The sequence below is a fragment of the Aptenodytes forsteri genome, unplaced genomic scaffold (genome assembly GCF_000699145.1).
Source record: "Aptenodytes forsteri isolate BGI_AS27 unplaced genomic scaffold, ASM69914v1 Scaffold121, whole genome shotgun sequence".
In the NCBI taxonomy this organism is placed as follows: domain Eukaryota; kingdom Metazoa; phylum Chordata; class Aves; order Sphenisciformes; family Spheniscidae; genus Aptenodytes; species Aptenodytes forsteri.
In genome coordinates, this window is record NW_008796219.1 from 1,214,739 (window position 1) to 1,238,145 (window position 23,407).

Sequence of the window (23,407 nt, forward strand, 5' to 3'; positions counted from 1 at the left end):
TGAACACAGTATTCGAGGTGCAGCCTCACCAGTGCCGAGTACAGGGGCACGATCACTTCCCTACTCCTGCTGGCCACACTATTTCTGATACAGGCCAGGATGCCATTGGCCTTCTTGGCCGCCTGGGCACACTGCCGGCTCATGTTCAGCCGGCTGTCGACCAGCACCCCCAGGTCCTTTTCCTCTGGGCAGCTTTCCAGCCACTCTTCCCCAAGCCTGTAGCGTTGCATGGGGTTGTTGTGGCCAAAGTGCAGGACCCAGCACTTGGCTGGGTCATTGCAACTCAGTAAGTATGTCTGCATTCATGGTAAAATTAAACAACATCAGCAGGAAAACCTGTGAGGAAACATCCTGAAATATTCTATAACATATGGAGTAAGTCATATACAGGATTCTCTCTACATATAGGACATGTAACAAAAATAAGTTGACCTTCTTGGCAAAGGGGAAACAACCGGAGACCGGTTAAGATCTTCCAGTCCTCCTCGTTGGTTATGTTTTCATAGTACAATCCAGTGTTGTACCAGGGTACTTGAACTACTTTTCAGTAAGACAGCCCAGGTATTGCAGGTGGGATAACGTGTTACTGCGGCGCTGCTCCCAGTCAAGTGCACTCTGTTTCCCAACAGGACTATGCAGCCAGGGCCCACTACGCACTGAGCTGGTGGTGACACAGCGCCGGTACCTCAGGTGGCTTGCGTACCTCCCCGCAGTACGCTGCTACACTAGCCAGAGGTTAGCAGGAAGGAGCCTTCCAAGCTGACAGCATAGCGTATATATGTGCAGATATACTTAGACAATAGGGAACCGAGCTGCTACTATCTGGAAAAGTGACCCAGATTTTATGCACTCTTCCTGAAAAGTGAAGCATTGCTTGCAAGAGTAGCAAAGATGTACGGCAATAGTAGTTAGGATGACTACTGCACTCTGTGACTTCCCATTCAGGAAATTACATGTTGTCTGTGACGGAGGGACAAGGTGGGAGGCAGCAGCAGCTGGAGCTGTATTTTCTCAGCTGTGCACCTGACAGCTGCAACTGGATACAGTTTAGAGACAGAAAGCATACGCTGTCATTCAGGGTTTTTAACATGAAGTATTTTTTTACTGGGTTCATTATCTCTTTACAAAATGAAACGGAATGGCTAGAAATGCCCTAACCTCGATGAAATATGAGTCTTAGCAGGGGTCACGCAGAGTCCAGGTCTAGCTTATAGTGTGCCAGCAATGCTGGCTGCCTCCTCTGCATTGTCACTTGTCCCATTCATCCACACCTGGAGCAACAGATAGTGCCCTATGTCTTGTCTCGTTAGAGTCTCCATCAGAGGTGGAGAAGCCTGGTTCCACAAATAAACTACATGGGTCTGTGCAAATGCTATGTGTTCATTAGTACCATAGATATTACCAATGAACCATCTGGCTTTCTCTGTAAAGTTGTGTACATTTAAGAAGAGCTAGTTACTGGTAGTTCTTTTTCCATCTATTAGAAAACCCTGTTAACAGAGTCCATTAATAATGTCCCACATAATATTCATTATAGTTGCAACCTTCCTACCTTCTGAAAGCTGTTAATGCATCTAGGAACATTTTAGGAAACTTCATGCTGTAAATATATATTCCATAATTTTGTAATTGAATTCATAGATCAAATATTACATTTTTTATTTTAGATTTACATTTTTAGTTACATGAATTAATTTTTAGCTAAGCCTGTGCGTTATGATTTAATTGCTTTACAACATCGATAAGAGGCAGTCATGACCTATATCACTAAAATTTCAAGTAATAATTAAATTGCAATGCCTGTTAATTTTCTAAGAAATTCCTTTTGTTTCTTTGCCAAGAAGAGTTTGTTACATCAGAAGCAAAAAAGGAATTAATGTAATGTAATTTCCTAAGAATTCAAAAGACTGAATTGGAACTGAAGGCTGATGTGAAACTTTGACCTTTTTGACATTTATTTGAATGAAGCCCGTGCAAACGTCAAATATCTGCCAACACCATTTTCACATTTCAGGCAACTGCTTCTTTTACAATTTTCATAGAGGGCTGGAGAAGTAAGATTTTTTTTTTTGGATTATAGTAATGATATGAAATGAAGCATCTCCCTCCAAAGTGACAGGGGCTGAAGAGAGAAATATAGAAGAGTTACCCCTAGGGTTTTAAAAATGAGAACTTATTTGGCAACTGAAATTTTCAATTAATAGTGAATCACATAATCCTTACTCTTCTTGTAAATCAGATAAATATTTCTAATTTGAATATTTATCTTACATAGAAGCTGAGACAAACTTGCTCAGTGGTACAGAGATAATATTTTGAATACAGAACCACACTCAGAACTGTATACAGTCCATAGGCTTGGAAACAGTTTTGGCTCAGGAAAACATCTCACATCATCTTTTTTCTCCACAATGTCAGTATCACCTCACCACAACAAAGCAGAAAGATCACATATTTGGGCAAGAAAATCTACCTGATAAATCATTTCTGAGATGAGGGAGAAGCCATGTGTGAAACGAAGATTAAATTTTTCAAAACCACATTATTTAGCCCGCAGACTGCTAATCAATGCAAAAAGTTTTTCATAAGTATGAAAACACTCGGATGCAAACATATTTACTGCCTAATCTGGTTATTTTCCCAAATATATTCTATTATTCAGCTTTGTTGCTCTAGAGAAAATAAAACAAATTCCTTTCAGTGAGAATTTTGGGCTTGTCTAGCATATAAACTCAAGACAGCTTAGGTTAAAACCAACCAACTTGGTAACCAAAGTAATGCTGAAAGTATTCCAATTCAGTACCTGGAGTCAGACACTAAAATAGATATTTAGTTGTGTCTTTTGCCATGGAAGGTTTCTTCATAATAATCACACAGTACTATATGACAAAGATGAAAATTAGTCTCTGGGGTAGCAATAAAATCTCATTTTATATCATGATAGCATCTCTATTAAAGAAAGGACAGAAACATCCCTAGAGGTGGCACTGTAAGCCACAACTTCTGGTTTCACACAAAGTTATATATAGCAATTAAAATACTATGCTTAAGATAAAAGAACATTTTATGCTACTTCTGGAATGCAAATTTATGTTATTCAACCTCAGCTTACTTCCTTTCTAAGCTCCCTCTATTCTGTTATACAACAGATGTGTCAAGCAAATAATTTAAAAAGTATTTTTGCATGATACATTTTGAGCTCTATTTTTAACTTTTGTAGATGGGTAGCCTGCACTGCAATTTAATAGTATGTGGCAAGGACAATATCATAATTACGAACTGACATTAACATATTTGGAAACATAAAAGTGAATTTGGATCACTTAACAAAGGATACGTATTTGTTATATATTTCATTTTAATTATTTAACTGCTATCTGTGCAATCTTTTCTCTACCAATACTAAACGCTAATATTCTAAAATGAATAAAGCTATAATCTTTGCTAAGCAACTAGTAAGAGAAAAGAAAGTTGCCAGAAGAATGTTAAAAGATCCTAAAAGTGAATGGTATAACAATGAATGCTAATGGTTACTGATGAGTAATAGTAGATGTGTGAAGCTTGCCGTAATGTTTATGATTCCGTGTATTGATACAACTGGTTACACCTTTTCTAAAAGTAATTAATTAATTCCCTGTTAAGTTAATTGCCTGTAAGTGTTTAGACCAAATATTTAAAATCTTGCTTCTCTTTTTCTTTTGGTACTTTAAGGACCTAAATTAAAATCAGTGCAACTGATCTCATTTAGATCAATTACTTGATAGATAAAAATACCTAAATGTCTAACAACATCTAAATGATACCATTTGCACTTGCATTTTTCTATTGGCACCTGGATAACTGTATGGGAAATGGAGGTCAAATTAAGGCTATGCTGAAGTCCAGGTCCATTATATTATGCTTGCAGGATTCTCCTCAGAAGGAGCTTATTCCAAGCTGTAGCCACAATGGTACAGTATTACAAACCTAAGAACACTGGTATAAAATATTATGACTACACAGGGAAATTGTTGCAGTGTCAAACATCGTTTTACAAAACAAGACGACATGTTTTTACATGCAGAACAGTGGAAGAGTCATCGTAGATTTGCTTACCTGTGGTTGACCTGATAGTTGAGGTGATGTTGGAAGATGCCATCGCAGGTATACATTCATCATCTTGGGAATAGCCTGCCTGAATGGCACGCAAGTAACTGTGGCTTCTTGTTCGGAAACATCCAGGGAGGTCAAGGGCATCCATTGCCTGAGCTTCAACTTCACTAAACACTGATTCACACACCGATTCAAATTGCCCATTAACCTCTGCTTCACTCATCTGAATAAACAACAACAATGCATTTGATTTTTGACTTGCTTTTTTGTGATCATCACGGCCTCAACATCTCAAATGGACACCTGTACATTGATGAAGAACTGTTTTAGCAAATAGTTAAAATGTAGTAATCCCTTCTGATCACATTCACATTTTTTTAACTTACATCAGCTGTTTATATGTATATAGTAAGTACATCACACATGCCATACAATTAATTTTACATTTAATATCTTTTGGCATATTCAGAGGATTATAAATACATGATTTAATGGTAACCAACAAGATCACTCTGTGCTGACAGAAATCCATGTTCTGCCAGGATAGGAGAACAGAAATCAGTTATTCTAATATTAGCCCTCAAAAGGTGAGGGTGGATTGCCTGGGCTCCTCACTTATCAGCAAAGTTACTACTCATGTGGACATTTAGCCTGTGTGGCAGGTTGTTAGCTTCCTCTCACTATAAAAGGGCTCAAGGGAGTATCTCATATTTGAAGATGTGTAAGTGCAGAGGAGGCGATGCTTCTGAAAGGTTTGAGAAATATTGTACCAAGAGTTGTATCCAGTGAAGCATGTGAAAGAATAACCATTGTCTGAAATAGGGGGAAAAGTGGTCAGATTGAAAAGTAATGCTTGGACCATCTTTAGCTGAGAAGGTCCCCGAACCAAACTCATTCCTTGGTTAACTGGGTTATCCATTCAACTACCATGGAAAAACGAGATGCAGCCACTACTGCTGCCTTTTCTTCAGCAGCATTATTTTAAGTCCGATACTTCTGCCACCAGGTGTGCTGAGGAACCCTGCCTGTCAGGGCACCCTAGATGTGCCTACCTGCATCACCTACCAGGTTGGCCCCTTAGGGGATTTCAGCACCAACCTCCAGCGCCCTGCAGGGCTTGGGCAGGAGCCAGCATCTACCTGCTGACCCTGTCCTGCAGGTTGGGCATGATGCAAAACTAGATTTTTAGGTAGCTTTCATGATAAACAGAGTTTAGGCAGGCTGGCCAGGCTTAGGGAACCTCTCGGTAGGGAACTGTGTATTGCAGTTTTGAAGATGAGTGCCTAAATTCTACTTAGATCATTTTTAACAGGTTCTCTGAAGTCAGGCCTAACTACCTGTAAATGTACCTGAATAATTCAAAATTATGTTTATTCAAAATCAGATAGGAAGTTAACACTGGACAGACAAATGGATGACCTCCTGATATATCCTCCTGATAATAATTTTTTTAAAAAGAGAGTGCTAGAAATCAGAATCAGTGTAACTACCAAGTTAAATTCGTAGCGTCACTAAACAGCACACCCAGTTGATATTACTTTTTCTATACAGCTGCTAAGTGCATTTTTCATTATTACTGTTCCTAGTACATTATTCATTATGGAAACAGAGCGAGTGCAAATGTTTCACATGTTTTAGGATTTTGATTAAGTAAATGGAAATTTCATACAGAACTTCTGATGATAATGAATAACCAATATTTTAATTTCATGTAAGACATTTTGGCTACTAAATCTCTTCTGAAAGGAATTACATTACCCTTCATAAAATTTGCTTCTAATAAAGTTAAGTAGACTAATGCAATATCGAAAAGATTAAAAAAATCTTACTCTGAAATATTTTGCATACATCATTGATCAGGAAATTTATGGTAATGTAGTCCATAAACACTTTAAGTCCTAACCACTTCTTTCAAACTAAGGTCATTGACGAAAGAAAAATAAAAGTTCTAAAACTTAAATTAAAAATATAAACCATGGAACCCAGCATCTTTCTTGGCTCTACCCTTGGCCAAGAGTGAAAAAGGAAGGATCTCACAAAAAGAAGGCATTAAAAATACCACAAATCATACAAACTGCTATTATGTAGATGGGACAAGAAGATGATGGTGTCATGGAAAAAGAACAGGAAATAGCAAAGGTTCAGAACTTGTTATTTTAATACATTTACTTTGTGTAATATCTATTAAATGCATTTATTACTGGTCTGGAAACAGCTGGACTGTGAGGTAGGAAGTATGTGGTTGACACAAAATTATGTAGATTAGCGAAAACTGAAAAAGAAAGTAAGGAACTATATCCAGCAGGTTTAGTTAATCTGGCCAATTGAGCAATCTACCTGCAAATGAAATCTATTGTGGACATCTTTCCAGGTAATGCACATTGGAATGAAGAATTTTAACCACTGCTGAAACCAATTAGTCATTGTGGACAGCTCAGTGAAAATCTCCGTGCATAGACGTGGTCGAAGAGGCAGAAGTTGTTAAAATAGTTCTATATTATAGCATTGTTATGTGACAGCCAACAGCACTTGCTTTGAATGTAGGATCTAATTCTTGTGAAACTTTCTCAAAACCAGAGTGTAATAAAAATAGAAAATAACCAAACCAGGGTAATGAAAACCAAAGCATGAAAATGATGGAGACAGGTTTCACAAGGGAGCTATGAAAAATAATGAAAGGTTTGGAAAATGACTGACTGTCTGTTTCTAATTCTGATGTGTGCTATACAAGATTATACTTAGATTTATCCCACATAAATTAAGGAATTTGACTGAAGGGCATTAGTCAGACGACTAGTCCCTCCCAACTCTCTACAGTCAGTGGAGACTGACAAGCGTTTCCAGAGGGCTCTCAGCCCACTTGGGATGTGCATTGTCCTGGAAGAAACCCTTTCACTCCATTAACTACGGAGGAAGCTTTAGTTGTTGCCTCAGTTAAAAGCCTCGAGTTAGATGAGTTGAATCCAGGCCTGAATAGCCATGCAATACAAATTGAATGTGAATGAATATAAAATTGCTTAAAAATTTTTTTTTAACATAACCGTTGTGCATAATTAGCTACTATACCCTTAGGTGCCTCACTAAATGGTCAAAGAAAAATAAAGTAACACGTGACTGAGAAGAGGGCAGGGCCCAGCTGTCATGAAGCAACACAGGGAAGAAACGTCAGGACCAATGAACGTTAGAAACAATGGAAATTTTATGTAAAGTCCTCTGTTAAACAGAACATGCACATACTTCATAAGGCTGCTTGCACTTCAGGCCCCATTCAGATCTCACTTCAATATGAATTAGTACTAACTAACCAAAATAAAACCAGCAGGGTGGAAAAATGTCTCTTTTTAGAAGTCCCCATACATAGAATAATTGATGGGACTTATTCTTTCACCCAAGAAGAGTGAGGGATTGAGTTTAGAGATGAATCACTGCTCCTTTGGAGCATAATTATTTCAATATATATCTTAATCTGGCAACCCACATTTACTGAAATCAGAGTAGATATGTTCAGAGGGTGAGTGTTGTAGGAGCGTGCCCCTTATGCTCAGTCTGAATCTTCTTAACATTTAAATATTTAATGTAGACTGAAAATGAAAATACCAGTATTTATATTTTTAATGAAAATTAAATGGAAAATATTATGCGCGATAGTGTCCCTTTGCTTCTAGCATTCAGTATTTTTCTTGAAATTTTGAACAAGGGTTACATTCCTTAGAACTGAATTACTTTGACAATTCACATCCTCCGTTTGATATTAATTAAAAAAAACCAAAAAACAAAACTAAAACCATCCACTAGTAACAACTCTCGCATCTGTGATTAACCTATAAGAAAAGTTATAACAAGAATTTCCCACCTGACTAACACAGCTGGCCTGACTGAGCGTGCTCACTGCTCTCATATAGCTCTGATTCCTTGAGCGAAACTTTGGGGAATTGTAGTTTGCAGAGGGATCCAGGTTGTGACCCCCAGGCACGTCACTTGCAGTTTGAAGGTAGCTCTGACTACAAAGGAAAGAGGAAGAAAAAAGGAAAGGGTGTAAAACTACAGATGGAATCAATTAGGACACTAAAGACAGTAATTTGTATGAGACTCACAAATCCATTTCCCAGGGTCAAAATCTCTCTCTCTATAAAGCATCATAGATCTGTTGTAGTCAAATGCCTTAGCACAAGCGGAGAATCTGTCTGCAGTTCTGCTACCTAGATTATATGAAATTTTAAGTCTTTGCTGTATTTAAACATCATCAGTCCTCCTGGCTATTAATGTTGAACTTTACTAAAAGAGAATGTCTAGGTCAACAGGAACAAGAACCAGAGCTGAAGCATAAACCAAAGTAACTAAAAATGTTTCTTCATAGATAAAATCTGTTACTTGTCATCTGTTTTTCATCAAGGTTTTAGGCATCAAGAGACCTTTTATCTTCAAAGGATTGATATATTTTTACAAAAGATCAAAATATCCCATGTTCAGCTAAAAAAAATAGATTAATAAGAGCAACCTCATGAAGCTCTAGAAATGATTTTCTTACGACACATCTCCCAGTTTGGAGCACTGGGACCCTAACACCACACCGAGCCCCTTTCAGTATGCTTTCACTGCAAGGGTATGTTAGTCTTCATGTTTTGAGTCAAATATATTCTTTATCTATCATTCCAGGAAAATAAAAGCAGCCTAAGAGAAGAACTTAGCTTTGAATACAAAATTAAAAAAAAAAAAAGTTGTGAACAAGGTTTACCAGAGTTCTTAGAACCTCTGAAAATCAGATTTTAAGAGCCATGTGACACTTGTCCCTAAACAGCAGTGCACAAATCAATTCATGTTTCAGAAAATGTTGGCTTTCATGATATTAATTAAAAAAATTAATAAATTAGTAAATAGGCATTTTTTATATTTATTCCTTAAAGGTAGCTTTAACAAAAACACAGGTTCCTGGAACAATAGATTTGTGCCAGTTGAACGTCTGTCAGTACTGGCAATACAGCTATTTGATGTTGAGCTGGCAGAGTTACTCAGTGCAGCCGTGGCTGTGACATGTGCCTGGGCTGTCGGGAATTTCCCTGTGAAAGGGGAAGCTTCCTCTCTGGAAGGACCAGACCACTCAGTGAAAAAGAAAACCACAGGTTCCACTCCTGGTGCAAAATGAGGCACAAACCAGGACCTTGTTTCTTAGACCACTGAAACATTGAGTGTGACAATAGGCCGGTGCTTGAGGAAGGACTCAGCCTTCCTCACTAATTGGACACAACCTGAGTTTGGGCTGGAAGCAATCCCCGAGGAGCACTCAGGGAGGAATCTCAGACCCTTTATCACAGCTCTGACTACAGTAAAAGATAGTGTTGAGCTCCATCTCCGTATGTGGCCATGTCCTTTGATGTCAGACATGTGAGACGACCCAGGGTCCCTCACATCAACAGCTGCAAGAGCAGATGGGATTTATAGACCCCCCCCCGACCTTATACTTGTGAGATCTATTCTCAAGCACTTCCATGTGTTCTCCCTGGCTTGGCTACCTCAAGGTTAACATAGACATAGCCTTGATTCCTCAATGCATCTGCCAATGGCTGGGCTATCTGCTTCTCTAAGATGGGCTGCCTTCTTCTTCAAAAAAAAGGACCAGTTTTGTTTTCATCTTGGTGCAAGGCAGGCATTTTTTTTAACTCTTAAGAAATTTCCCTGGAGGACAAACATTTTTTTGTTCCTGTCTTTATTCAGTGCCTTCTATGGAATACCTCTGTAACCTCAAGACAGAGGTAAACTATGTAGAAACTATGCTATAACTGCTAAAACCAAAATGAAAATGTATGAGATTGATGCAGGCATGTGATCAGAGGTTAATTAAGTCATTACAGTCAAAGTGATTTGCAGATTAAGATAGCTGTCTGATAGTGTGTCTAATTTGGTTTTAGATGATGAAAACAAGGACTGTAGCAGCATTTTTTTGTTCCCATAGGTATGAAGACAAATATAAAAGATTAGGCAAAGTGGTGTAGAGCCTCCCTATCTATATTTAGTTTTTGATGTAACTAAACCTCCTTTCCTCTATAAGAAGCAGGCTGATGACTGTCGCCTGCTTTGTGTCATTCTGATTCTTTGCATATGCTTTACTAAATCTGGCTGGTATTGTTAATTTAGTATTTTTCAAACCAGTTAGATGAGTCACCTCTGGACCTTTTGCTTGTCATCAGGTGGTAAGATCTGGGATTCTGAGTTCAGAAGCAGTTTGTGAAAGAGACATTTGAGGTTTCTTCATTAAAACATGGGCCACATTAAGAAAAGATAGAGGCAGCAGAATTAAATTATAAATTATCAATTATTATATAAACTACTTAAAAATTATTTCATTTAAACTGGCTCCTAATAACTGTCTCCTTTGCTAAGTAATGCTCAACAACCTAGTATTTCATTATCATTATGAGGTATTGCTATCACTAAATACAATCAACAATTTCTACAGTAATAATTTATTAGGGAAAGAAGCCTAGTATTCCGTGGTACTGCTAACCAGCTGAGTTTTGATGGATGAGTTTGGACATCACCTGATAGTTAAATAATTTTTCATTTATCAGAGGTGAGCAATTGATTCATAGGACTGTAGCAAAATAAAGGAAATATTACATATATTAGGCTGTAAAAGCAATTTCACATCCATTTGATTAATACTTTGACATTTTCCTGATAAAAAGAAAGATTAGTTTTCATTTCTAAGATATACACTCAAAGTTATCTTCTAGGATAAATGTCTCAATGCATGGTAAAAATTATGATCTTGCTATAAACATGATCCAGAACTAAAACGCCATAGACCGAAAAGTTACATCAGGAAGTTGCTCTCAAATGTCATTATCTGTTGCTCAAGGAACTTTCATGTTTGTCAACAAAGTTACAAAGCAGACACCACATGTTGGCACTGGTAAATGCTGGCTTTTTAATGACATCCACCCCATCTATAAGCTTAGGAACAAAATCATTGACCTTCATTTCCAAAACACCACAGCTCTATCACTTTGATAAAAGAAAATAATTTTCTTTTATGCTCTGTAGTAGATAATCTTGTATCTCAGCTGATCACTGAAGAAGGGCAAGACAAGCATGAGCACATGAGATGGTTTGACAGTTAATCACCACACAAAAATACACACATTAACATCAAAGAGGTGACTCTAAAGGTTGGTACTATGGAAAAGGAGGAAGAGGATGAGACTAATAGGAAAAATTAAATTGGTATGTCAGTCCTCTACCCATTTGCTTTTCCAACCAAACAAGATCTTAGGAATGGATTCCCTTTTAAAATCTTTTTTGCCCTCAAGGGTTGCTTTCCCCTTTCCATTGGCTAGGGCATGTCCAGGGCAGCTAGGAAGAGGTCTTAAATTTAATGAGAACTATCTTAGCTGCAAGCAAGGCTCAAAGCCTACAGAAACTTTTAGGAATAAGACAGTCCCGTGTAATGACCTTGCAGCTCTTGAGAACCTCTACTCTAAAAGCAAAGCTTTAGGACTCCCAGTGAAGATAGCTAAATTTGCAACAGCACTTTCAGTGCTCAGCAGATTGCCTGAGTGTATTTGGGGAGGACAAAATACTGTATTATAACCATATAAAGTGAACTACAGTATGGCATGCTTATCTGGGACAGTATATCTGATAGCATATCTGGGATAGTATGTCATCCTGATATAGAGTGAATGGGAAAGAGGTTAGGCTGCATATTCCAACAGCAAAACATAGATAAAGAATAAGGGAAGAGGCAGCAGTCCAAAAAAGAGTTTCTGCTTAGAAGTGTCTAGGAGTCTTGCATCACAGACTCCCTTTTCTTGCATTCCTCTAGTCTGCAAAGACTCAGGCCTCTCTATCCAAACCTCATATGCCCTGCTGCTCCTGTCTGAAAGCTGCCCCTTCCTCCAGCCCCAGAACTCGCATTTACCAAAACGCCCAAGTACAGCTCTCCTTCATTCCTGACCAACCCAGATCCTAATCCTTACTGCTCCCTAGAATCCTCTTAATTCCCAGCTCATAGTTGTCCTGCTCAAGATCTTCCAAAACACCATCACAGAAGCCACTTGTGGCTTTGGCCACTTGTCCTACTTCTGTCCTCTGCAGATTTCAAAAGTACCCTTAACACCCCTATCTGTCAGCAGAGTCCAGCTTAGCCTGTTATAGCCATCTAATCCTACTCCCTCACTGGGGACATTGGCTTCTACAAAAGTACAAATTCTTCTCCTTCTTGTAGAAACTAACTATTCTTGCCCACACCTCACCAAAACTGAAATTTAAGAGCTGAATGGGGGAAAATAATTGCTGGAAAATACCTGTTACTTTAGCCCTACAAGCAACAAGTTGCGCCAAAAAAAAGAAAGAGAGACATTTTTTACTCTTTTGACTCCAGAAAACAAATTTCCTTCTGTGTTTTGCTATGTCTTGTAGCTGACCCTAACAGGACTCAGTACAGTAAAAATGTAGGAAGAAGTTTAAGTTTACTTATATTGTAATCAAAAAGAATTAGATAACGTTTGTCATCTACATCTCTGTATCTTTTCCCCACTTATGCCATTGTAATGGAAGACTTGTAAAACTAGAGAGCTATTTAGAACATGTTTTAATGGAAGGAACAATCATGGAAGCTAATCCAATAGCTGCAATCAAGCATTAACTAATGGTAAGGGAAGGACTCTTATTTCTTCATCTTTAGCCATCTATTATTTAGCCATCTATTTCCTCCTCTATTAACTGTGTATTTTTAAAAGGCGTAAGATGCTTACTTTACCTTATAGACAGTAAATAACTAACTTTGGGGTTTTCTTCCTGCATTGCATTGTTTTATATAACTTTTGGAAAGTTTATATGACCAAGGATAGTGTCTGAAGCAGCCCAGTGACTTCAGCATATAGTGCTGGGGGATCTGAGGCATTCCAGCACCTTGCACCAGTCACTTGAAGTCTATCATTTTGTGCAGCACTCAGCCCATGCTTTGTCATCACCGAGTTCAGATGCTGACGAACACCCAGGCTTGTTTCCTGAAATCTCGTCATTGCTGTATGACGAGTATTACTGTAAGCTAGAATTACAACACGCAGTACTGTACCGTGACTTATGCAACCACTGCATGTTTTGCAGAAGACAAATCTTTTTGTCATTTGGTGAAAAGGTTTGCATGGTAGCAAAACAACATGGTTTCACTTTTAGGACATCTTGAAATGCCAGATTTAGAGGCTGACATGATTTTACAGCTTACAGCTAAGCCAGGGTCAAAACAAAACAAAGAAACCCCCTAACTTCTCCCTACAAATTCAGATTCCTGAGCAGTAGCACCTGACAGTCAAGATGACCCTAGTGGGAACATGGGGTGTACGAGTCCTGAGAAAGGGATCTCTGTCACACTGCCTTTTTTTTTTTTTTTTTTTACTGTCTGTATTTTATTTTCTAGTAAGTGATTGATATCATATACTTTGTCATAAACCTAATACCTTTGCTTAAAAAAGTACGGACATGATGCCAACAATGCAGCAAATGTTGTATACTTGCCAAGGTCATTCCTTGGTCTACTCACATTCAAAATAATGATCACTCCCCAGAGTACCTGTTCTCTGTCAAATGTTCAGCCACCAGTGCACCCTGTGTCAAGAAGGTACCAAAAGTGAACGAAAATATTCCCAGGCCTCTAAAAGTTGCAGCAAGAAAGTCACCTTCTGACTCTGAATGCGTCTATCAGGTTTATTAAGGGAGCATCAGATACAAAGAAAGTCCATTTTCCATCAAATTAATTTTTGGAATTGTAATATTCTAAAATAATACCTCTATTTTCATGATCATGCCTGCATTTGTCCAAAAAATCTGAGAATGAATGGGAACATTAAAGAAAGTACAATCACCTCTGTTTAAATCAGTATATGCAATTCAGAAGTATCATTCTGGGACAAAAAGATAAAATTTGTAAAAGAATTCATCTTGGGCACCTAAAACGGAGGTGCATTAGGATTAGCAAGGTAGCATAAGTTATCAAAACCTATTTTATGAGAGATTTGCATTTCAATGGATATTCATTTCTCTATCTGGATCTATCTTAACTATGTCTTTGTAGGTACGTGAAATAACTCATTGACCAGAATCTAATGATTAAGCTTAGCTGGCAGTGCCATTGTATAGCAGCTGCAAGGCATACTGTGTCTCCATGGATCCCTGCTGAAGTCAATAGAGCTCTGCAAAGGGGCACAGATGTGCCTGCGTGCAGCCCATTGGAGAACTCAGAGTATAGACATTAAGTCCGATTCTCCCTTCAGAATAGCACAGTTAGTCCAGTTCTTTGAAAAAACTGAATGTACACATAAATCTGGTGAATTTATCTGCAGCGAAGAATTTATTTTCTAATCTTTGCCAGACTGGAGCTTCTCTTTGATCAGTGATAGATATGAGAATTTGGGCCAAATTAAATTTTTAAGATGCCTATATTTCATCATTAACCCAACATTTGATTTATTACAGGAATATGTTAGGAAAGAGGTGGAGACTGCTGTTTCTGTCCTTATGAAATGCCTACTGGTAGGAGAGAACCTTTCCCGTCAGTCAGTATTTAGGGATTTTGTACGACACGAACCAGAAGTGAATGAGAGGAAATCATCTGGAATAGTTAAACAGTCTGGTGGTTTGATCACTCCTTGCAAAGATACAGAGGATGTAGGCTCAATCAAGCCTGTACTCCAAATCACGCAGAATGTGCGTGTAATAAAAAAAGTCTGACGTGGGAAATCTAAACTCAGAGCTATTGTTTGTAAGAGGTGGCAGATGTGCACGTATAGCTAATCCTAAAAATCTTGTTCCAATATCCTATTTTGAGCTTGCCCTGGAGAGTAGGCAGCGAACTGGTCAGCAACAACAAAACTCAGGCAGACGTTATGGCAAAAACTTAGAGGCATTTAAAGCATCACGTAGCAGTACAGTAAATGGATCTGAGGATCTAAGCAGAACTCAAATATTGGATGTGCGTTCCTACATCCCTTTATGGAATTGAAATAGTCATAATTTTCTTCAGGAAGCTATCTCACTTTTTTTTCTTTTATTTGCTTTTGGTACATATACATATACACATGCAAAAAATCATAATTAGGCAGAACAAATGTAGACTACAGACCATCAGGACTCAGTAAAGCATCTGAGCATGAGTTTAATTTAAACATACATGTAAGTCCATTAAAGCCAATAGGTCTTAAGCAAATAAGTGACCTTCTCATGCCGAAGTTGAAGATATTAATGAGACTATGTAATTTCTGGGGAAAAAATAGAGTAGAATTGGGAGAAGTGAAAACATATACATGATTTCTGCTTTTTAACCAAAAGCATCTTAATTTTCAAATCCTTGCCTGAAGAAGTGTTTCTACATACTTACTTTATAGTATCATTTAGTTTTTATTAAAAACTAAACAAATGAGAAAAGCAGCTTTTGATCCATTTCAAATGAAAAGTAAAACTAACATATTTGTTGAATGCAGGAATGGATAAGCACCAGAAACCAGAAACATATTTTCTTTTGGAGCTAAGTATTTGTGCTTGTGAGGCTGGCCTGAATCTTACTGCATTTTCACCGCAATCCATCACATAATTGCATCTTTCTGACAAAAGCCTGTTTTATTCCTGAGAAGAGTCTGCACTTTGTTCAGAGCCTTAGGATCCCCTTTCCATCCCTAATCCAGGGTAATACATTTCAGCCCTACAACATAAAGCTGGTATTTGCTACAATGAGGCAGGAGATCTGGGCTCAATTACTGCCTGGGTTTCATACTCTGCTACTTCTAAGAGAACAAGGTGCCTAACACTGCTTAAGAGCATTTCCTATTATTCTGCAAAGGAAGAAAGGATGGGGACTGTCTTCCGACCCCATAAATGGTACTTCCTAGGTAGCCAGATGACTAGCTGCCCTTCATCAGCATTCCCTCTTAACCCTGCGGACTAATCTAACCCAGATCTTATTGACTGCAACAGAGAACACTATCACTGTGCCAGTGGCCCACTGATTGCATTATGAGTTGATAAGGCTTTGTAATTAGCCCTCAAACTCTCCTCAGTAAATCTCCAATTTCACCCCTCAGAGACTCTGAGTAGATGCTACTACACTACAGGGCCTCAGAAAGCTGCTAATGAAGTGTGTAATGAGGCTTTTTAGAGTCAGAAGATTGAGGAAAAAACAAAGATAAATAAAAAGCATATAAGAGATGAGGGTTACTTTTCTAGTGTTTTTCCCCATCTCTTCTATTGAAAAGATTTCTCAGGAACGGCTTCAAAACCATTTCTAGTTTAAAATGCAGAAGAAGAGTTAATGGTAAATTGAAGTTTACCCTTAAAAATTAAAAAAGACTTGCATCACTGGTGTGCAGCAATGGATAGGATTGAAATAGGACATTAATTTCTCTAGCAAGGGAGCGGTGCTTAAACTCTCAATCTGTGACATTTTGCAGCACGCCCACTCCTCCACATGTGCACACTTACCTACAGCCTGCAATATCAAGACTTCTCTCTGTGTACTTACCAAGTGGTATTTCTAAAGGAGAAATACCCACAAATTTGTCCATCACTAAACGATATGGCGTTGGCACTGTCATGGGTAAAGATGGATGAAAAGACAGAGGTTTGGTCTCATGCAGTGCTTCCAAACTTCTCATTTGTTTTTCACTTTCTCATATTGTAAGTGTGCTATGGTTAGCACAAATGGTTACAAATGGTAGGAATTTTTTTTTTTTTAATGAAGACTTCCCACATGTCTTAGAGGACCCCGTGCTGTTCCATGATTTCTGCTGAGCCAAGGGCTCTGGCAGTTAAGTGCTGTCAGATCTTCTTGTTGCAGTTCAACCCCCTTGATGTGTGCTTTGGCAATGTTTTTGTTGCCATAATAGTCTGCCGAAGAGAACATGTGGACATGCCTTGGATCATAGTCCAGATATTCTTTAAGTCAGCATAAGTTAGTATGGAGAGATGCAAGCTCTCACTCTGAAAAGGGGAAGGTCAGGGAAAGGTTATTTTTAATTCAGCTCACTGCTTTGGTCTGGTTTACCATAAGCCCAGAAAACACTTGTGTCGCAACCATTTCAGGTCATTAAGCATATTAGCTTAAACTACTGAAAAAAGTGGTTTTGCGTTGAGATACCAGACTGTGAAGTAGAGTGGCTGAAATACAGACATGCATTGTGCTCTTCAAGTGTGCTGTGGGCTTTAATAACATCCAATGCAAAGGTGTTAAACATTTGAGGGGGGCACGGCTGCTTTCTCCGTAAACGTGACTCAGAGTTTGAAACACTCACTTCCATAGAGGGGCCAAAACCTGGCAGAAGTTTAGATGAAGAATATAGCAAGACAAATCAAAGCACCACTGCTACTATACTGTGGCAGTCCACCAAATAATTTGTGCTATGGCAGATTTCCTTCCTCACTGAAACCCTACATTTTTGTACTACCTATCTGCTCACATGCCTTTCTGTCTGCTCACCCATCAGCTTAAGGTATCTGGACTACCAGCTGCCACAGTAAGGTCTGCCATTCCACTAGAGGGTCACAAAACAAAAGTACACATTGCTGTCACTGATTTTATTTTATTGTAGCTTAACCTATTTCATTCTCACGTTTGCAGCATCTAGTTTCCTGTGAGTCACTTCAGAGCATAATGGAAAACTTCAGCACAGCATGACTATTCATTTGTGTGAATGATACCAGTATGATCTTCAAATAGAGTGTGTTAACTTTGGGCTAAATGATATTGTTATCCCTTTTGACTAAATGGTTAGACAGTTTTCAGAGTCTTTTGCAACACTTCAAAAAGGAGATACTGAAAATGGAACTTGCTACTTCTACAGTGCTATCCTGTTCATTTACATAATCGGTATATTAAGTACTCTTTTCCTGAAAACAAGAAGCACCAAATAACCGGAACATTATCTTCAGTCATAGAACTGTTTTTCCATCACATAGTCCCAAAATCTTGTTTTCTTTTCAGCTTTCCTTTCTGGATCCCAGTGTCTCTGATGCTTCCATCTCTCAGCTTTGCTTGTTTTTGTCACAAATACAGAGAACTGACATTTACTAGGTTGGAAGGATATGCTTACAAATCATGTGGGTCAGTCTCTCTTCCAGGATTGCACAAAACTTATTTAGGACAGACATTCCCTTTGTTTCAGCTATCAGTTCCATAAACTGTTCAGCTGTTTTGACCTTTACCGTAAATGAAAATACCTAGCAGCATGCTACCTACCTTCTACAAGCTACCATCTGTAAACTACCTTCCAACACAGTTTAACTCCATCCCCAGTAGCATCACAGCACAGCAGAAAACAATGGACTGAATTGAAAGGGCTTGCATTTCACCTCCAGAAGACCTATATTTGTTCATAGGATACCAAAACTGACATCTGAAAGATTTTGTATGTCTAATCATAATGCAAAATAAAAAAAAAAAATTAAAAAAGTTTAATATTTTTTTCTCCTGGGACTGCTGGGAGTCAAGATCATTTCCACAATAAATGGGATTGCTGGCACCATCCCAAGAAAGCAAAAAGTTGGAAAGGAAGCAGATTCAAGTATGTGTCCTGTCTCCACCACAGCAAGCCTTATTGCATTATATTTCACTCAAATACAATTTGATAATAATAATAAATTACACTGGCCTTCGACTTAATGTTATAGGACTAAGTAGTGCAACATACTATTTAGTCTTTTGAAACAGCATTCATAAAGAAAGAATTGAAATGCATTTATCTTCGGTGAGTAATCTAGATATTTAGGTGCATTTAATTTTTGAAAAATCCAGCAAAATTTGCGTCACTTAGGCTACCACCATACTCAGAAATAAGCTAGGTCCATCGCTTGACCCTTCGGCCAACTGACCTGTATGGTTAAACTTTCTTATCCTATAGAGAGGGTGACTGCATCCAACAGGGTTAGTCCCTGAAACATGCCTGGGCACTATCTAGAAGAGACGCAGGTGGCCTAGGCTGCAAGCAGGCTGGGGATTGTGCCGGCTGTGCTAGCAGTTTGACAGAGGTGGTGATCAGATGGCGGTGGCTGGGCATATGCCCTGCTTTTGCCATCTGCGTAAAACAGCAGTGATCAGACCCCGCACTTCTTTTTTATTCCCACTTGGAGTAAAATATACTCCTTTCCAAGAGTAATGTAAAAGAAATTATTTCAGAATTTTAATGCTTCTGTTAAATCAGTTACATTTACCTATTTGTATGTTGTTAACTAAAATTATTTCTTCAGATACAAATATGCATTTTTGTTTATGAATTTTTAATGTTCAATTGCTGAATCTTTGAGCAACACAAACCAACAAAATAGGGGCTTACTTTTGTCAAAGTAGAAACAGAATTTAAATGAGAAAAAGCTCCTTGCAAAGATGCCTGATAAAACTCAGAGGAGAAACATGCACACATGTCAAAGGTCTGTTGAAGTTTAAGTGAAGGCTTTTCTAATTTTTATTTTACCCTATTCAGGATAGTGATAGAAAACTAGGCTTATTCTTATGAAACCCACCTACATATGTTTTGCAGCCAATGCATGTTTTTATGCCGCCGAAACTATCAATATTCAGGTTTTATTACAGGTTTTATTACTGGTGCTCTGTCAGACCCCAGTTCTGAGCTATCCTGTCTACCCAAGCAGAGGACTAAGAGTATAAGCCCCATTTTATTTCTGTGCATTAGCTCCCTCCATCCTGGTAAACAAGCTAAAAAGCCAGCTAATGCAGCTGACATCTTGAATTATGTAATTTCTCATAATACATGCCAGAAATGCGATTCAGCCCTGCTATACATGCAGGAATGCTGTCCAAAACCTTGGCTTCTGGTTCAGCAGCGTGATCAGTGGTACAAAGGGTACCCTGCGTGCAACGGGGATTACTGAGCTGTGCTGGAGGAGGAAGGAAGGCTCCATAACCATCATCCCTTGCTACATCCTTCATAGAAATCTGCCAGACATAAAAGGTAACCACAGTGACAGGGAGACAAAGACGTGCTGGGAGGAGATGGCTTGTGGTGAAAATCAGGTTTAGGATCAGCACTTTGTATTCCCGTGAGACAAGAAATTTTCCGTCTGCTTAAGGGCTGCTGAAATTTGCAGATCTTTGCAAGAAAGACATACAAGAACAAGAATAGTTGTCACATTTCTGCCTGAAGTTCACTGGAAAAAACCGTGTATGTTAGGCTGGCAGATTCAAGGTGCTGCCCCTCAGTTTAAGGGAAAATTGAGGATTAAAAATATAGCAGCAGCAGCCTGGCTGCCTAATTATTCCTAGTGCAGTTTGTGACAAATTCTCAACAGACCCCCTAATAATATTTCACAGTATTACAAAAAGCTTCCTCCTTTTCCGACTGTAGTTAGTGGTAACTATGCCATTAAATCCTTTGGCACCATGACCAGGCACAGCTGTCAACTCCAGTATACTGCATCAGCATCGCACTCGTGTTTTAATCAATTATAATTTGAGTGGTGTATTTGCAATACATGGAAAACTGACAGAAGACACACCATTTGGTATTGACCTACTAGTCAGATCAGAAAGACTTTTTTTCTTGAAACATATTCTTTGAATACATATGTCTAGATGCTGTCTGGATCTGTTCATAGGCTGTGGGGGTCTAGGGCAGGCACCGAGACCTGCCACTCACTGGAAAATTTGTGCTGTTATCTACATTCACTTGGGGAAGGCCCAACCATAGCCAAAACCAAAGAACAGAATAGAATATATTTTATTTGGTCTAAGTACTTGGAAAGTTAGAACTGTCTCTGAGAAAAGATTTTAGTTTGTGGTACTAGTATGGATATGACGTACCCTCCAAAACAGGATGGCTGCATCCAAACTGCCTTCTGGAATAATCCCTGGCCTACACCAATGCCCAGAACATGGCCAGGCAGTGGCTGGGACAGTACTAATAGACCCAGGCAACAAGTCTGCTGGGGACCACTCCAAAATCTTCTCAGTGTACCTGGTCAGGTTTCTGTACTCACGTCTGTGTTCTGGAAATGTTTAATTTACCAGCAGGAAGACAGCTGGTCAACGTGTGGAAGTCTGAGAAAGCCTATTAATCTCCTCTTTCCCTGTTGCCTTCAGAAGGGTCACTCTTAACAAGCCACAGACGTTAGATCACTCTCTCTTAGCACATCTTATCCCACGAGGATAATTGCCCTTTTGCAGGACCCACAGCTTTCAGAGCCATTTATGAGAAAATCCAGGGCTGCAGGATTCACAATATATGTCTCCACCATGGCTGAGAAATTATGGGCTCCTCATCCTGAAAGACCTCTACTCCCACTGACAGGTACTTACAAGCTGAAAATTAACCACTTTTTTTGTTTTCCGGGGACTTTCACAAATTCAGACTGAACCAGTTGATGTAGCCAGCGTGCTTCAAACCCAAAATTCAGCCCAGATACAATGACTGAGGATATAAAAAATCCAAATGTTGCTTCCAACCATTGCCATTAAGAGCTCATCTTTTCATCTTTGGAAATCAGCCAGGTACAGGTCTGCCAGCAATACTTATGTTATAGGCCATGTTTTCATCTTTGGAACTAATATTGTAGAAAATCCTTCAGATTCACATTCAGAATTTGGCTTAGTTGCCTAAACATAGGTCTCTGGCACCCTTTGAGATGCCATAAGGTATCCTGCCTGGATTTTAGTTGCCAATCGAGAGCGGAGACCTGCCAGTCTTGTTCCATGGTATCTCAGAAATCTTACAGCAGCTCATGGTACAGACGCCTTTGTTTATGCATCTGAATTGAGCCTACAGAGATGCATGAACGAGCTACACAAAACAATATAGTTGTAAACTGTTCTCTTCAGTAATAGTGAAAGTTGATTTCCAGATTGCAAGCTAAATAATTCAGTTTAATTAAGCCAAAAGGATTTTTGCCTAAGGTTTTTGTTTTATTTTATGAAAAGGTAAGTCACTATGGTATACTATACATGGTATTACCTACAGAACAATAAACAACCTTTGATCAAAGGTTCCACTCTTAATTTCTTCATTTTATGTATTCCTCCCAGGCAAAAAGATCAATTTTCTAAGCCGTGGGAAACACTCAAGTCACATTAATAGAAGCTGCAGATTTGGAATCAGGCTACAACTTTGAAACTGTCTCCAGAAGTATACTTACACTTTAGTTATAAAATGATATATTGAAAGGATAAAAAGGAGAGAAAAATAAAGATCTATTGGAAAACATATATAACTACATATTTTCCTATAGTTTTAAAATTTGCTTTAGTTATTTAATAGGCCATATTGTAGGTAGTATGAAAAAAAAAAAAACAAACAGTCAAACAAAACCCTCCACAATGTGTTTAAATGAGTATGATACAGTACAGCTGATACATAACACATTGTACTGATAAAAAGGGTGTAAGATGCCAAATATATGATACAATTACGTATTTGTTATTATACCTAGTATACAGTGTATTTTCTATTTCAGAGAAAGCAATGAAATAACAAAGAATTATAATATAAAACAATCCTTCCAGAGAAGAAATATTCAGAATTTTAAACTTTTGATAAAAATATGGATATATTTCCTTTAGTAAGCATAATAAACTCTTTCTGAAGTAGCAGGTTTGTTACATGAATGGAGGAAAATGGCAGTTTTTCATACAGTAATCACAAGAAACTGTAGCTAATTTAAAACGAAGACACAAAAGTTATCTTTTTAACTACAGTATCATATTTTCTCATGGATACTGACCACTACCAGTAAGACACAAAGAAAAATTACCCAAGTCATGACAACTTTCAGAAAGGTGTATAACATGGTATAGTGAAACTTACTTTTGATGATCTCCCAGTGGTCTTTGTCCAATGGATTTTAATAATGACTCTGGTCGAACTGTTAATTTTGGTGATGTCTTGGGACTAGTATCAGAGTCTCCACTTTCTTCATCTCCCATGGCCTTAATATAGCTCCCACTTCTCATTCTTCTGCAGGGGATCTCTTCGTCTTTCCCACCAGCTGGGTATCCTCCCCATTCATCCTGAGGTACCTAATGGAGACCATAAAACACACAGACAAAATGTGCATTATTCTTTTCATATACTTAAATACTTCCTTCAGTTTTTCATTTTACAAAGACAAGTCATGATTTTTTTTATTCTTCAGAAACAGATCACTTCGAAAGAAATTTCTTAGGTCCCTGTCGTGGTTTAACCTCAGTTGGCAACTGAGCACCACACAGCCGCTCGCTCACTCCCCCCCACCCCGGTGGGATGGGGAAGAGAATTGGAAGAGCACAAGTTAGAAAAACTCATGGGTTGAGATAAAAACAGTTTAATAATTGAAATAAAATGAT

At 38.4% G+C, this 23,407-nt stretch overlaps 1 protein-coding gene across 1 annotated transcript in view; it reads right to left on the minus strand.

Moving 5' to 3' along the window:
• DLGAP2 (DLG associated protein 2) overlaps nt 1–23,407 on the minus strand; it is a 107,670-nt gene that overhangs the window by 49,129 nt on the left and 35,134 nt on the right. Inside the window, exons 3-5 of the mRNA XM_009288930.1 lie at nt 22,890–23,101; nt 7,946–8,093; nt 4,096–4,315 (exon numbers count right to left, since the gene is read on the minus strand). Of these exons, the coding sequence (XP_009287205.1) occupies nt 4,096–4,315; nt 7,946–8,093; nt 22,890–23,101 (580 nt within the window). The remainder of the gene's footprint in view (nt 1–4,095; nt 4,316–7,945; nt 8,094–22,889; nt 23,102–23,407) is intronic.